This window comes from Pelophylax lessonae, assembly GCF_965119305.1.
Source record: "Pelophylax lessonae genome assembly, chromosome: 12".
In the NCBI taxonomy this organism is placed as follows: Eukaryota; Metazoa; Chordata; class Amphibia; order Anura; family Ranidae; genus Pelophylax; species Pelophylax lessonae.
In genome coordinates, this window is record NC_138779.1 from 23,630,153 (window position 1) to 23,642,367 (window position 12,215).

The 12,215-nt window shown below is 39.2% G+C and overlaps 1 protein-coding gene across 7 annotated transcripts in view; it reads left to right on the forward strand.

Moving 5' to 3' along the window:
- PKNOX2 (PBX/knotted 1 homeobox 2) overlaps positions 1 to 12,215 on the forward strand; it is a 785,503-nt gene that overhangs the window by 604,648 nt on the left and 168,640 nt on the right. For all 7 annotated transcript variants that reach the window (XM_082273326.1, XM_082273320.1, XM_082273323.1 and 4 more), the window contains one exon: positions 2,802 to 2,938. In XM_082273326.1, coding sequence (XP_082129452.1) covers positions 2,802 to 2,938 — 137 coding nt within the window. The remainder of the gene's footprint in view (positions 1 to 2,801; positions 2,939 to 12,215) is intronic.

The window sequence follows — 12,215 nt, forward strand, 5'->3', positions numbered from 1 at the left end:
AATGCATATCCATTTTATTTGAATACAACAGATGGTAACGATATGAATCATATTAAAACACATAATAACAAACATGAACGATGCCAGTCTGACCAAGACATGTAGAAGGTATACAGTGTACCAATGATCTAATTGCTGGAATTCCAAGATGAGATGAAACAATAGCAAAGGCAGACACATGTAAAATTGTATGGAAAAATGTATGGAGATTGCATCCTTGGTATGCTCTACGCGTTTCGTGTTTCTACACTCTTCAGGAGCAGAAGCAATCGGTTCTCTAGTGGGCAATGACATGGCAAATGAGGTTTAATGTGGAGAAGTGTAAGGTTTTTCACTTGGGGACTAAAAACATAAAAGCACAATACACTTTAGGGGGGGGCCTTTGGGGGAATCAAAAATGGAGAAAGATCTGGGAGTCTTGGTAGAGGATAGACTAGGCAATAGCATGCAATGCCAAGCGGCAGCAGCCAAAGCCGGCAGAATATTAGCATGCATAAAGAAAGGAATGTATTCCAGAGATAAAACTATAATCCTTCCACTTTATAAAACTCTGGTCCGACCGCATCTGGAGTATTCTGTCCAGTTCTGGTCGCCAGTCCTCAGGAGGGATGTGTTGGAGCTGGAGAGAGTCCAGAGAAGGGCAACTAAACTAATTAGGGGATTGGAGGACAATAATTATGAAGAGAGTCTGCAATCGCTTGATTTATTCTCCCTGGAGAAGAGACGCCTGAGAGGGGACATGATAGCAATTTATAAATATCTCAATGGTGATCTCAGCATAGAAAAAAAGCTATTCAGTCGAAAGGATTGCATGAGGACTCGAGGGCATACAATGTGATTAGAGGAGAAGCGTTTTAACCTCAGGCAACATGGGGGGTTCTTTACTGTTAGAGCTACAAGATTGTGGAATTCTCTACCACAAGAGGTGGTTTCTGCGGGAAGTATGGTGGCTTTTAAAAGACTCTTAGACGTACATCTCAAGGAGAAAAACATTCAGGGGTATGAGAGACGGCTACACACACCTACACAGGTTGAACTGGATTGACTATGGTCTTTATTCAACCTCACCTACTATGTAACTATGTAACTATATCTAACAAAAGAAGTAATATAAATGTCAAAAAATATGACAGAGTGTCTAACAGTGTCATCGTCCAATCGGGGCAATGTCTGTCACAATAAGTAATTTACTTACAAATAGGTTCATATTGTCACCACATGGGGCTTATGGAGGAGGGTCTTCTGAGACCGTCTAACCCGGGATCTGAGGGAACAATGTCATGTGCTTGTGGGGTGGAAAGGTAGACATGTGAGAAATGGGCAATCTCTACAAAAGGAAAATCACAGCCTCAGCTAAACGTCCAATATGGTTCCTAAAAATATATATATGAAATTAAATAAATTTCAGTTACCGTGTTTAACCGCTTGCCGACCGCCGCACGACTATTTACTGCGGCAGTCATCACCGTACAGGCAAAACGACGTAGGGCTACGTGGCTCGCCCACAAGCCTCTAGGGGGCGAGCGCGTGCCGCCGGAGGCACGCTCCCGCCCCCGCTCCTTCCCTGCCTTCCTTGCGCGAGTGACCGGCAGCTCCGATGTCTGCCGGTCACTCGCGATCTCCCGCTGGAGAGGGAGAAAGGCAAGCGGCTGATGTAAACAAAGCCGTCTGTCATTCTCCCTGGTGTAACTGCAGAGATCATACGATCCTGCTATGTAGGATCGTATGTCTCTGTGGTTACATAAAAATTCACGCCCCTTTTCAGTTAGAAGCACGCCCCTAGGGACACACTTAACCCCTTGATCTCTAATAAAGTTAACCCCTTCCCTGCCAGTGTCATTTTTACAGTAACAGTTCATATTTATAGCACTGATTACTGTAGTAATCTCACCGGTCCCCCCAAAAGTGTCAAAAATGTCAGTCAAGGGTTCAATCTGTCCGCCACAATGTTGCAGTCCCTCAAAAGAAATTGCAGATTGCCGCCATTACTAGTAAAAAAAAAAAAAACAATAAAAATAACTTAAATCTTTCCCGTAGATATTAAACGCAATAACTTTTGCGCAAACCAATCAAAATATGCTTATTGCGATTTTTTTTACCAAACATATGTAGCAAAAAACAAATCGGCCTAAAATGTTAAAAAATGTTGATTTTTACATTTTTTTTTTGGGGGGGGGGGGGGAATTTCATATAAAAAAATTTGAAAAATATTGTTATTTTTTCAAAATTGTCGCTCTTTTTTTGTTTATAGCGAAAAAAGTAAAAAGCGCACAGGTGATAAAATACCACCAAAAGAAAGCTCTGTTTGTGGGAAAAAAAGGGACTTCAATTTCATTTGGGTACAGCGTCGCATGACCGCGCAATTGTCCGTTAAATTCACACAGTGCCGAATCGCAAAATAGGCCCTGGTCTTTGAGCAGCCAAATCCTCCGGGGCTTAAGTGGTTAATAGTTTTTCCCTGTGTCCTTTTATTACACATAACTTAATTTCTGAACTTTTTTGTTTAAGTTTCTTTCTATGTATGGATTGCATGAGTTGTTACCGACACACTATGAAAATTTCATGTTAATAGCCCCTTTACCAATATATTTACCTAGAAAAATGGTGATTTCTTCAAAACGTATTTTACCCGCTGTATGTGTGGCTGGATTGTCCCTTTTAATTGCACAATAGATGTGAAAGCAGCAGTCTCAGCTGTGTATCCAGTCTGTTCCCGCATGCAATGTTTGCTTATGACATACAATAAGACATTTAGCGCTAGACCACAATATACTAACCCTTCCTTACTTGTCTTTGAGCAGATGACGGCCACCGCTCAGCAGACTGCCAAGGCCCAGCCAGTCCATCTCCCAGCATCCTCTGCGGCAGCTAACCCTGTCCCCGGTGCTCCAATTGACCCTCAGGCACAGCTGGAAGCTGACAAGCGTGCTGTCTACAGGTACTTGAAAGATCTTCTTGCAGACTCTGTAAAATGCTAATGTGCAGCTCCACAGTGATGTGCCAAAGTACAGTGCGAATCCAGCCTCGGGCTGACTTGTCAGCATGATTCTCGTGTTAGCAGCACTTGTCATTGCCTCTTCTTCTCTGTTCTGTTTCCCCAACAACATGACTTTAAAATGAGATTAAAGTCAGAGCTCAGATCAGCGAACGTGGTAGGTGCTGATGCTGAACATTAATGATGAGGGATGGTAAACGCGCGTGATCCGCAAGACTAAAGCTTTATATTGGTGAACAATAGGTCTGCAGGCAGCAGGGTGCACTTTGGTGAATTAGGACAATGTTTTATATTTGGAGAGGTCATATTGTTGGCTGATTGTATATCAGGGGGTGTGCCCAGCATCCTCTACTTAACAGCTAAAGGTAAAATTAAAGTGTAAGCTGGTATAAAAGATCCTTATTTGGCTTACAGCTGACTTTTTAATGGCCCTTTAACTAGTTTGTTCAGGCTAAGCTGGCCCAAATAGTCCCATTGCCTTGGGACATTAAATGTGGAGATCAGCTTTAAGGATTAAAAGAAATAGTGTTCTCAGGTGTCAGTGTTGGAATAACAGGTGGGGTGGTCTCAGGTTTTGTGGGGCCTCATGGCAAAATATTGTGTGGGGGACCTCCAACCCTTAAGAATGAAGGGAAACCAAGAACAGAATCATAATCACGATGGCTGATTGTAATTTAGTTACTGGACACATCATCCTCCACTGAACAGTTAATGGAAAAATTAAAGTGTTAGCCAGTATTAAAGATCCCCAATTGGTTTACAGCTGATCTTTACTTATAGTGGCCCTTTAATTTGTTTGTTTGGGCTAAGCTGGCTCAAATGGTCCCAATGCCTTGGTACATTAAATGTGGAGATCAGCTTTAAGGATTAAAAGAGAGAGTGTTCTCAGGTGTCAGTTTTGGAATAACGGGTGGGGTGGTTTCAGGTTTTGTGGGACCCCATGGTAAAATATTGTATGGGGGACCTCCAAAACATATGGTTGAAGGGAAACCAAGAACAGAATCATAATCATGATGGCTGATTGTATATCAGTTAGTGTACACATCATTCTCTAATGAACAGTTAATGGAAAAATTAAAGTGTAAGCCGGTATTAAAGATCATCAATTGGTTTACAGCTGATCTTTACTTTTAATGGCCCTTTAACTAGTTTGTTCGGGCTAAGCTGGCTCAAATGGTCCCAAAGCCTTGGGACATTAAATGTGGAGATCAGCTTTAAGGATTAAAAGAGAGAGTGTTCTCAGGTGTCAGTGTTGGAATAACAGGTGGGGTGGTCTCAGGTTTTGTGGGGCCTCATGGCAAAATATTGTGTGGGGGACCTCCAACCCTTAAGAATGAAGGGAAACCAAGAACAGAATCATAATCACGATGGCTGATTGTAATTTAGTTACTGGACACATCATCCTCCACTGAACAGTTAATGGAAAAATTAAAGTGTTAGCCAGTATTAAAGATCCCCAATTGGTTTACAGCTGATCTTTACTTATAGTGGCCCTTTAATTTGTTTGTTTGGGCTAAGCTGGCTCAAATGGTCCCAATGCCTTGGTACATTAAATGTGGAGATCAGCTTTAAGGATTAAAAGAGAGAGTGTTCTCAGGTGTCAGTTTTGGAATAACGGGTGGGGTGGTTTCAGGTTTTGTGGGACCCCATGGTAAAATATTGTATGGGGGACCTCCAAAACATATGGTTGAAGGGAAACCAAGAACAGAATCATAATCATGATGGCTGATTGTATATCAGTTAGTGTACACATCATTCTCTAATGAACAGTTAATGGAAAAATTAAAGTGTAAGCCGGTATTAAAGATCCTCAATTGGTTTACAGCTGATCTTTACTTTTAATGGCCCTTTAACTAGTTTGTTCGGGCTAAGCTGGCTCAAATGGTCCCAAAGCCTTGGGACATTAAATGTGGAGATCAGCTTTAAGGATTAAAAGAGAGAGTGTTCTCAGGTGTCAGTGTTGGAATAACAGGTGGGGTGGTCTCAGGTTTTGTGGGGCCTCATGGCAAAATATTGTGTGGGGGACCTCTAACCCTTAAGAATGAAGGGAAACCAAGAACAGAATCATAATCATGATGACTGATTGTATATCAGTTAGTGTACACATCATCCTCCACTGAACAGTTAATGGAAAAATTATAGTGTGAGCCGGTATTAAAGATCCCCAATTGGTTTACAGCTGATCTTTACTTTTAGTGGCTCTTTAACTAGTTTGTTCGGGCTAAGCTGGCCCAAATAGTCCCATTGTCTTAGGACATTAAATGTGGAGATCAGCTTAAAGGATTAAAAAAAAGAGTGTTCTCAGGTGTCAGTGTTGGAATAATGGGTGGGGTGGTCTCAGGTTTTGTGGGGCCTCATGTCAAAATATTGTGTGGGGGACCTCCAACCCTTAAGAATGAAGGGAAACCAAGAACAGAATCATAATCACGATGGCTGATTGTAATTTAGTTACTGGACACATCATCCTCCACTGAACAGTTAATGGAAAAATTAAAGTGTAAGCCAGTATTAAAGATCCCCAATTGGTTTACAGCTGATCTTTACTTTTAGTGGCCCTTTAATTTGTTTGTTCGGGCTAAGCTGGCTCAAATGGTCCCAATGCCTTGGTACATTAAATGTGGAGATCAGCTTTAAGGATTAAAAGAGAGAGTGTTCTCAGGTGTCAGTTTTGGAATAACGGGTGGGGTGGTTTCAGGTTTTGTGGGACCCCATGGTAAAATATTGTATGGGGGACCTCCAAAACATATGGTTGAAGGGAAACCAAGAACAGAATCATAATCATGATGGCTGATTGTATATCAGTTAGTGTACACATCATTCTCTAATGAACAGTTAATGGAAAAATTAAAGTGTAAGCCGGTATTAAAGATCCTCAATTGGTTTACAGCTGATCTTTACTTTTAATGGCCCTTTAACTAGTTTGTTCGGGCTAAGCTGGCCCAAATAGTCCCAATGTCTTGGGACATTAAATGTGGAGATCAGCTTTAAGGATTAAAAGAGAGAGTGTTCTCAAGTGTCAGCGTTGGAATAACGGGTGGGGGGGGTCTCAGGTTTTGTGGTGCCCCATGAAAAAATATTGTATGGGGGACCTCCAACCCATATGGATGAAGAGAAACCAAGAACAGAATCATAATAATGATGGCTGATTGTATATCAGTTAGTGTACACATCATCCTCCACTAAACAGTTAATGGAAAAATTTAAGTGTAAGCTGGTATTAAAGATCCTCAAATGGTTTACAGCTGATCTTTACTTTTAATGGCCCTTTAACTAGTTTGTTCGGGCTAAGCTGGCTCAAATGGTCCCAAAGCCTTGGGACATTAAATGTGGAGATCAGCTTTAAGGATTAAAAGAAAGAGTGTTCTCAGGTGTCAGTGTTGGAATAACAGGTGGGGTGGTCTCAGGTGTTGTGGGGCCCCATGGCAAAATATTGTATTGGGGACCTCCAACCCATATGGATGAAGGGAAACCAAGAACAGAATCATAATCATGATGACTTATTGTAATTTAGTTAGTGTACACATCATCCTCCACTGAACAGTTATAGATCCTCAATTGGTTTATATCTGATTTTAACTTTTAGTGGCCCTTTAACTAGTTTGTTCGGGCTAAGCTGGCTCAAATAGTCCCAATGCCTTGGGACATTAAATGTGGAGATCAGCTTTAAGGATTAAAAGAGAGAGTGTTCTCAGGTGTCAGTGTTGGAATAACGGGTGGGGTGGTCTCAGGATTTGTGGGGCCCATGGCAAAATATTGTGTGGGGGACCTCCAACCCTTAAGAATGAAGGGAAACCAAGAACAGAATCATAATCATGTTGGCTGATTGTATATCAGAGAGTGTGCTTAGCATCCTCTACTGAACACCTAAAGATAAAATTAAAGTGTAAGCCGGTATTAAAGATCTCCAATTGGTTTACAGCTGATCTTTACTTTTAATGGCCCTTTAAGTAGTGAGCGACGGAAGGGGGGGGGGGGCTTTCAAATTTTTTTTTCCTATGTATTTTATTAAATTTTTTAATTGTAGCACAGGTTTTGAAAAAAAAAAAAAAAAATCTGATCACTTTTATTGCTGTTACAAGCAATGTAAACATCCCTTGTGACAGTAGTTGCAACCCCAAACCCCTCCTCTGCACTTCAATGTATTCAAGATGCTGAAAATGGCATTTTTGAATACTGTCACTTTTTTACATTTTGGGCCTTTAGCCGATGAGTAATCCGGACGTGACGTCATGAATGCCACCTCCAGGTTACATCATCGGAGACCCTATTGAAGCCGAATTCAGCTTTGTTTGGGACTCTAACCAGCTGGCTGGTTTGCTTGGGTCTCACTGTTTGAAGCCACATAGGAGACTGGGTCTCCATACTACGCTGTATATTACCATTATAAACCACTTTAGCCCCAGAGGATTTTCCTGCTTAAAAGTCCAGGCCACTTTTTGCAACTTGGCACTGTACTGCACGACTTTAAATGACAGTTGTAAGGTTATGCAACGCTGTACCCAAACGAAATTTGCGTCCTTTTTTCCCCACAAACAGAGCTTCCTTTTGGTGGTATTTGATCACCTCCGCTCTTTTCATTTTGTGCAATATTAATAAAAAAACAGCGAAAATTTTGCGAAAAAATTGACATTTTCTACTTTGACAGTTAAAAAATATCCAATATATTACATTTTTGTCATATATTTAGGCCAAAATGTATTTAGCTACATGTCTTTGACAAAAAAATTCTCAATGAGCGTATTTTTAACCGCTTTAAGACCGGAAGATTTTACCCCATTCCTGACCAGGCCATATTTTGCGATTCGGCACTGCGTTAATTTAACGGACAATTGCGCGGTCGTGCGACGCTGTACCCAAATGAAATTGACATCCTTTTTCCCCCACAAATAGAGATCTCTTTTGGTGGTATTTGATCACCTGTGCGATTTTTAATTTTTGAAAAAAAGAGCGACAATTAAAAAAAAATATATATATATATTTTTCACATTCTGATTTATAACATTCCCAAAAAAAAAATTATAAATCCAAATTTTTTAACATTTTAGGCCAATTTGTTTTCTGCTACATATTTTCGGTAAAAAAAAATCACAATAAGTGTATTTTGATTGGTTTCGGCAAAAGTTATCGCGTTTACTAACTACTGGAAAGATTTGTCATTTTTATTGTTTATTTTTTTTTTTACTAGTAATGGCGGCGATCTGCAATTTTTATTTTTGTGGGACTGCGACATTGCGGCGGACAGATCGGACCCCTAACTGACATTTTTTACACTTTTGGGGGTACCAGTGACATTACTACAGTAATCAGTGCTATAAATATGCACTGTTACTGTAATAATTACACTGGCAGGGAAGGGGTTAACACTGTTGGTGATGAAGGGGTCAAATGTATGCCTCATGTTTACTGACGTGTGTGGGGGGAGGGGGTTGTGGAACACAGACACAGATCGCAGGTTCAGCTATGCTGAATCCTGTAATCTGTCACTGCCTGTCACATAGGAGATCCGCCTGATTGTTTACACAAGCGGGTGGATTTCCTCACTCGATCCCCGACGATCGGGGGAAGAGCGGTGATGATCACCTCCTCTTCTCCCCTGGCCCGACTCCCGCTGTGTCTGAATAAAGAGGGAGCGAGCCTCCGGTGGCGCGCGCGCGCCGCAGAGAGAGGGGAGAGTCTGGTGACGTAGGTCTACGTCGCCAGACCTTAACGAGCCACTTTGCCGCAGTACTGTCCATGTAGGCAGTCGGCAAGTGGTTAAGGTGAGCGGTCATTGCACACAGTGTTGGACTCACTGCGGGATATTTTTCCCATCGGTGACACCTTTGGAATTGAGTGCACGTCACGTCACTCAGATCAATGCCTTTTTGCTGCTGTTTTGCACTGTTTGCACATGAACTTGAAAATTGACTTTTAATTTATGATTTACCGCTGTCACTTGCTGCTGTTTTTTGTACTTTTGCACATGGACTTGAATATGGATTTTATGCTTGATTCATTTTTTTTATTCACTTTTTTGCACCAGCACTTTATTGAGATATATTTATATTATTGAGATACATTTTTTTCACCAGCACTTTATGGATATGGTCTACTGTATTTGTGATATTTACAATCACGACACTTTTTCACTATAGCATTTTCATTTGCACAGAATTTTTGATTATATTTACTATTTAATTTTTATGTGATATCAACTTCCTTATGTGATATTTGATGTCTCTATTTTGATTATTTTTGAATTTAGCGCTGATTTATTAATATTTATTTATATTTGTTTATGTATGTGGTGACATTACTATAATTGGCAGCTTTATTCTTACCACCATTGCATGGTTGTGTGGTTTTTACCCCCTCCCCGCACTTCTTTTAGACATTTTTACATATCTTTTACACACTAGATCCTCCATCAATACTTCATTGGTAGCGCATTAGGCCCTTTTTTCTACACATCCTCAAATATGACACTGCCTATATCATTCTCATTCACAGCTGATTATGTTTGCCTATATCATTCTCATTCACAGCTGATTATGTTTGCCTATATCATTCTCATTCACAGCTGATTATGTTTGCCTATATCATTCTCATTCACAGCTGATTATGTTTGCCTATATCATTCTTATTCACAGCTCATTATGTTTGCCTATATCATTCTCATTCACAGCTGATTATGTTTGCCTATATCATTCTCATTCACAGCTGATTATGTTTGCCTATATCATTCTTATTCACAGCTCATTATGTTTGCCTATATCATTCTCATTCACAGCTGATTATGTTTGCCTATATCATTCTCATTCACAGCTGATTATGTTTGCCTATATCATTCTCATTCACAGCTGATTATGTTTGCCTATATCATTCTCATTCACAGCTGATTATGTTTGCCTATATCATTCTCATTCACAGCTGATTATGTTTGCCTATATCATTCTTATTCACTGCTCATTATGTTTGCCTATATCATTCTCATTCACAGCTGATTATGTTTGCCTATATCATTCTCATTCACAGCTGATTATGTTTGCCTATATCATTCTCATTCACAGCGGATTATGTTTGCCTATATCATTCTCATTCACAGCTGATTATGTTTGCCTATATCATTCTCATTCACAGCTGATTATGTTTGCCTATATCATTCTAATTCACAGCTGATTATGTTTGCCTATATCATTCTCATTCACAGCTGATTATGTTTGCCTATATCATTCTCATTCACAGCTGATTATGTTTGCCTATATCATTCTCATTCACAGCTGATTATGTTTGCCTATATCATTCTCATTCACAGCTGATTATGTTTGCCTATATCATTCTTATTCACAGCTCATTATGTTTGCCTATATCATTCTCATTCACAGCTGATTATGTTTGCCTATATCATTCTCATTCACAGCTGATTATGTTTGCCTATATCATTCTCATTCACAGCTGATTATGTTTGCCTATATCATTCTCATTCACAGCTGATTATGTTTGCCTATATCATTCTCATTCACAGCTGATTATGTTTGCCTATATCATTCTTATTCACTGCTCATTATGTTTGCCTATATCATTCTCATTCACAGCTGATTATGTTTGCCTATATCATTCTCATTCACAGCTGATTATGTTTGCCTATATCATTCTCATTCACAGCGGATTATGTTTGCCTATATCATTCTCATTCACAGCTGATTATGTTTGCCTATATCATTCTCATTCACAGCTGATTATGTTTGCCTATATCATTCTAATTCACAGCTGATTATGTTTGCCTATATCATTCTCATTCACAGCTGATTATGTTTGCCTATATCATTCTCATTCACAGCTGATTATGTTTGCCTATATCATTCTTATTCACAGCTGATTATGTTTGCCTATATCATTCTCATTCACAGCTGATTATGTTTGCCTATATCATTCTCATTCACAGCTGATTATGTTTGCCTATATCATTCTTATTCACAGTTGATTATGTTTGCCTATATCATTCTCATTCACAGCTGATTATGTTTGCCTATATCATTCTTATTCACAGTTGATTATGTTTGCCTATATCATTCTCATTCACAGCTGATTATGTTTGCCTATATCATTCTCATTCACAGCTGATTATGTTTGCCTATATCATTCTCATTCACAGCTGATTATGTTTGCCTATATCATTCTCATTCACAGCTGATTATGTTTGCCTATATCATTCTCATTCACAGCTGATTATGTTTGCCTATATCATTCTCATTCACAGCTGATTATGTTTGCCTATATCATTCTCATTCACAGCTGATTATGTTTGCCTATATCATTCTAATTCACAGCTGATTATGTTTGCCTATATCATTCTCATTCACAGCTGATTATGTTTGCCTATATCATTCTCATTCACAGCTGATTATGTTTGCCTATATCATTCTCATTCACAGCTGATTATGTTTGCCTATATCATTCTTATTCACAGTTGATTATGTTTGCCTATATCATTCTCATTCACAGCTGATTATGTTTGCCTATATCATTCTTATTCACAGTTGATTATGTTTGCCTATATCATTCTCATTCACAGCTGATTATGTTTGCCTATATCATTCTCATTCACAGCTGATTATGTTTGCCTATATCATTCTCATTCACAGCTGATTATGTTTGCCTATATCATTCTTATTCACTGCTCATTATGTTTGCCTATATCATTCTCATTCACAGCTGATTATGTTTGCCTATATCATTCTCATTCACAGCTGATTATGTTTGCCTATATCATTCTCATTCACAGCGGATTATGTTTGCCTATATCATTCTCATTCACAGCTGATTATGTTTGCCTATATCATTCTCATTCACAGCTGATTATGTTTGCCTATATCATTCTAATTCACAGCTGATTATGTTTGCCTATATCATTCTCATTCACAGCTGATTATGTTTGCCTATATCATTCTCATTCACAGCTGATTATGTTTGCCTATATCATTCTTATTCACAGCTGATTATGTTTGCCTATATCATTCTCATTCACAGCTGATTATGTTTGCCTATATCATTCTCATTCACAGCTGATTATGTTTGCCTATATCATTCTTATTCACAGTTGATTATGTTTGCCTATATCATTCTCATTCACAGCTGATTATGTTTGCCTATATCATTCTCATTCACAGCTGATTATGTTTGCCTATATCATTCTCATTCACAGCTGATTATGTTTGCCGATATCATTCTCATTCACAGC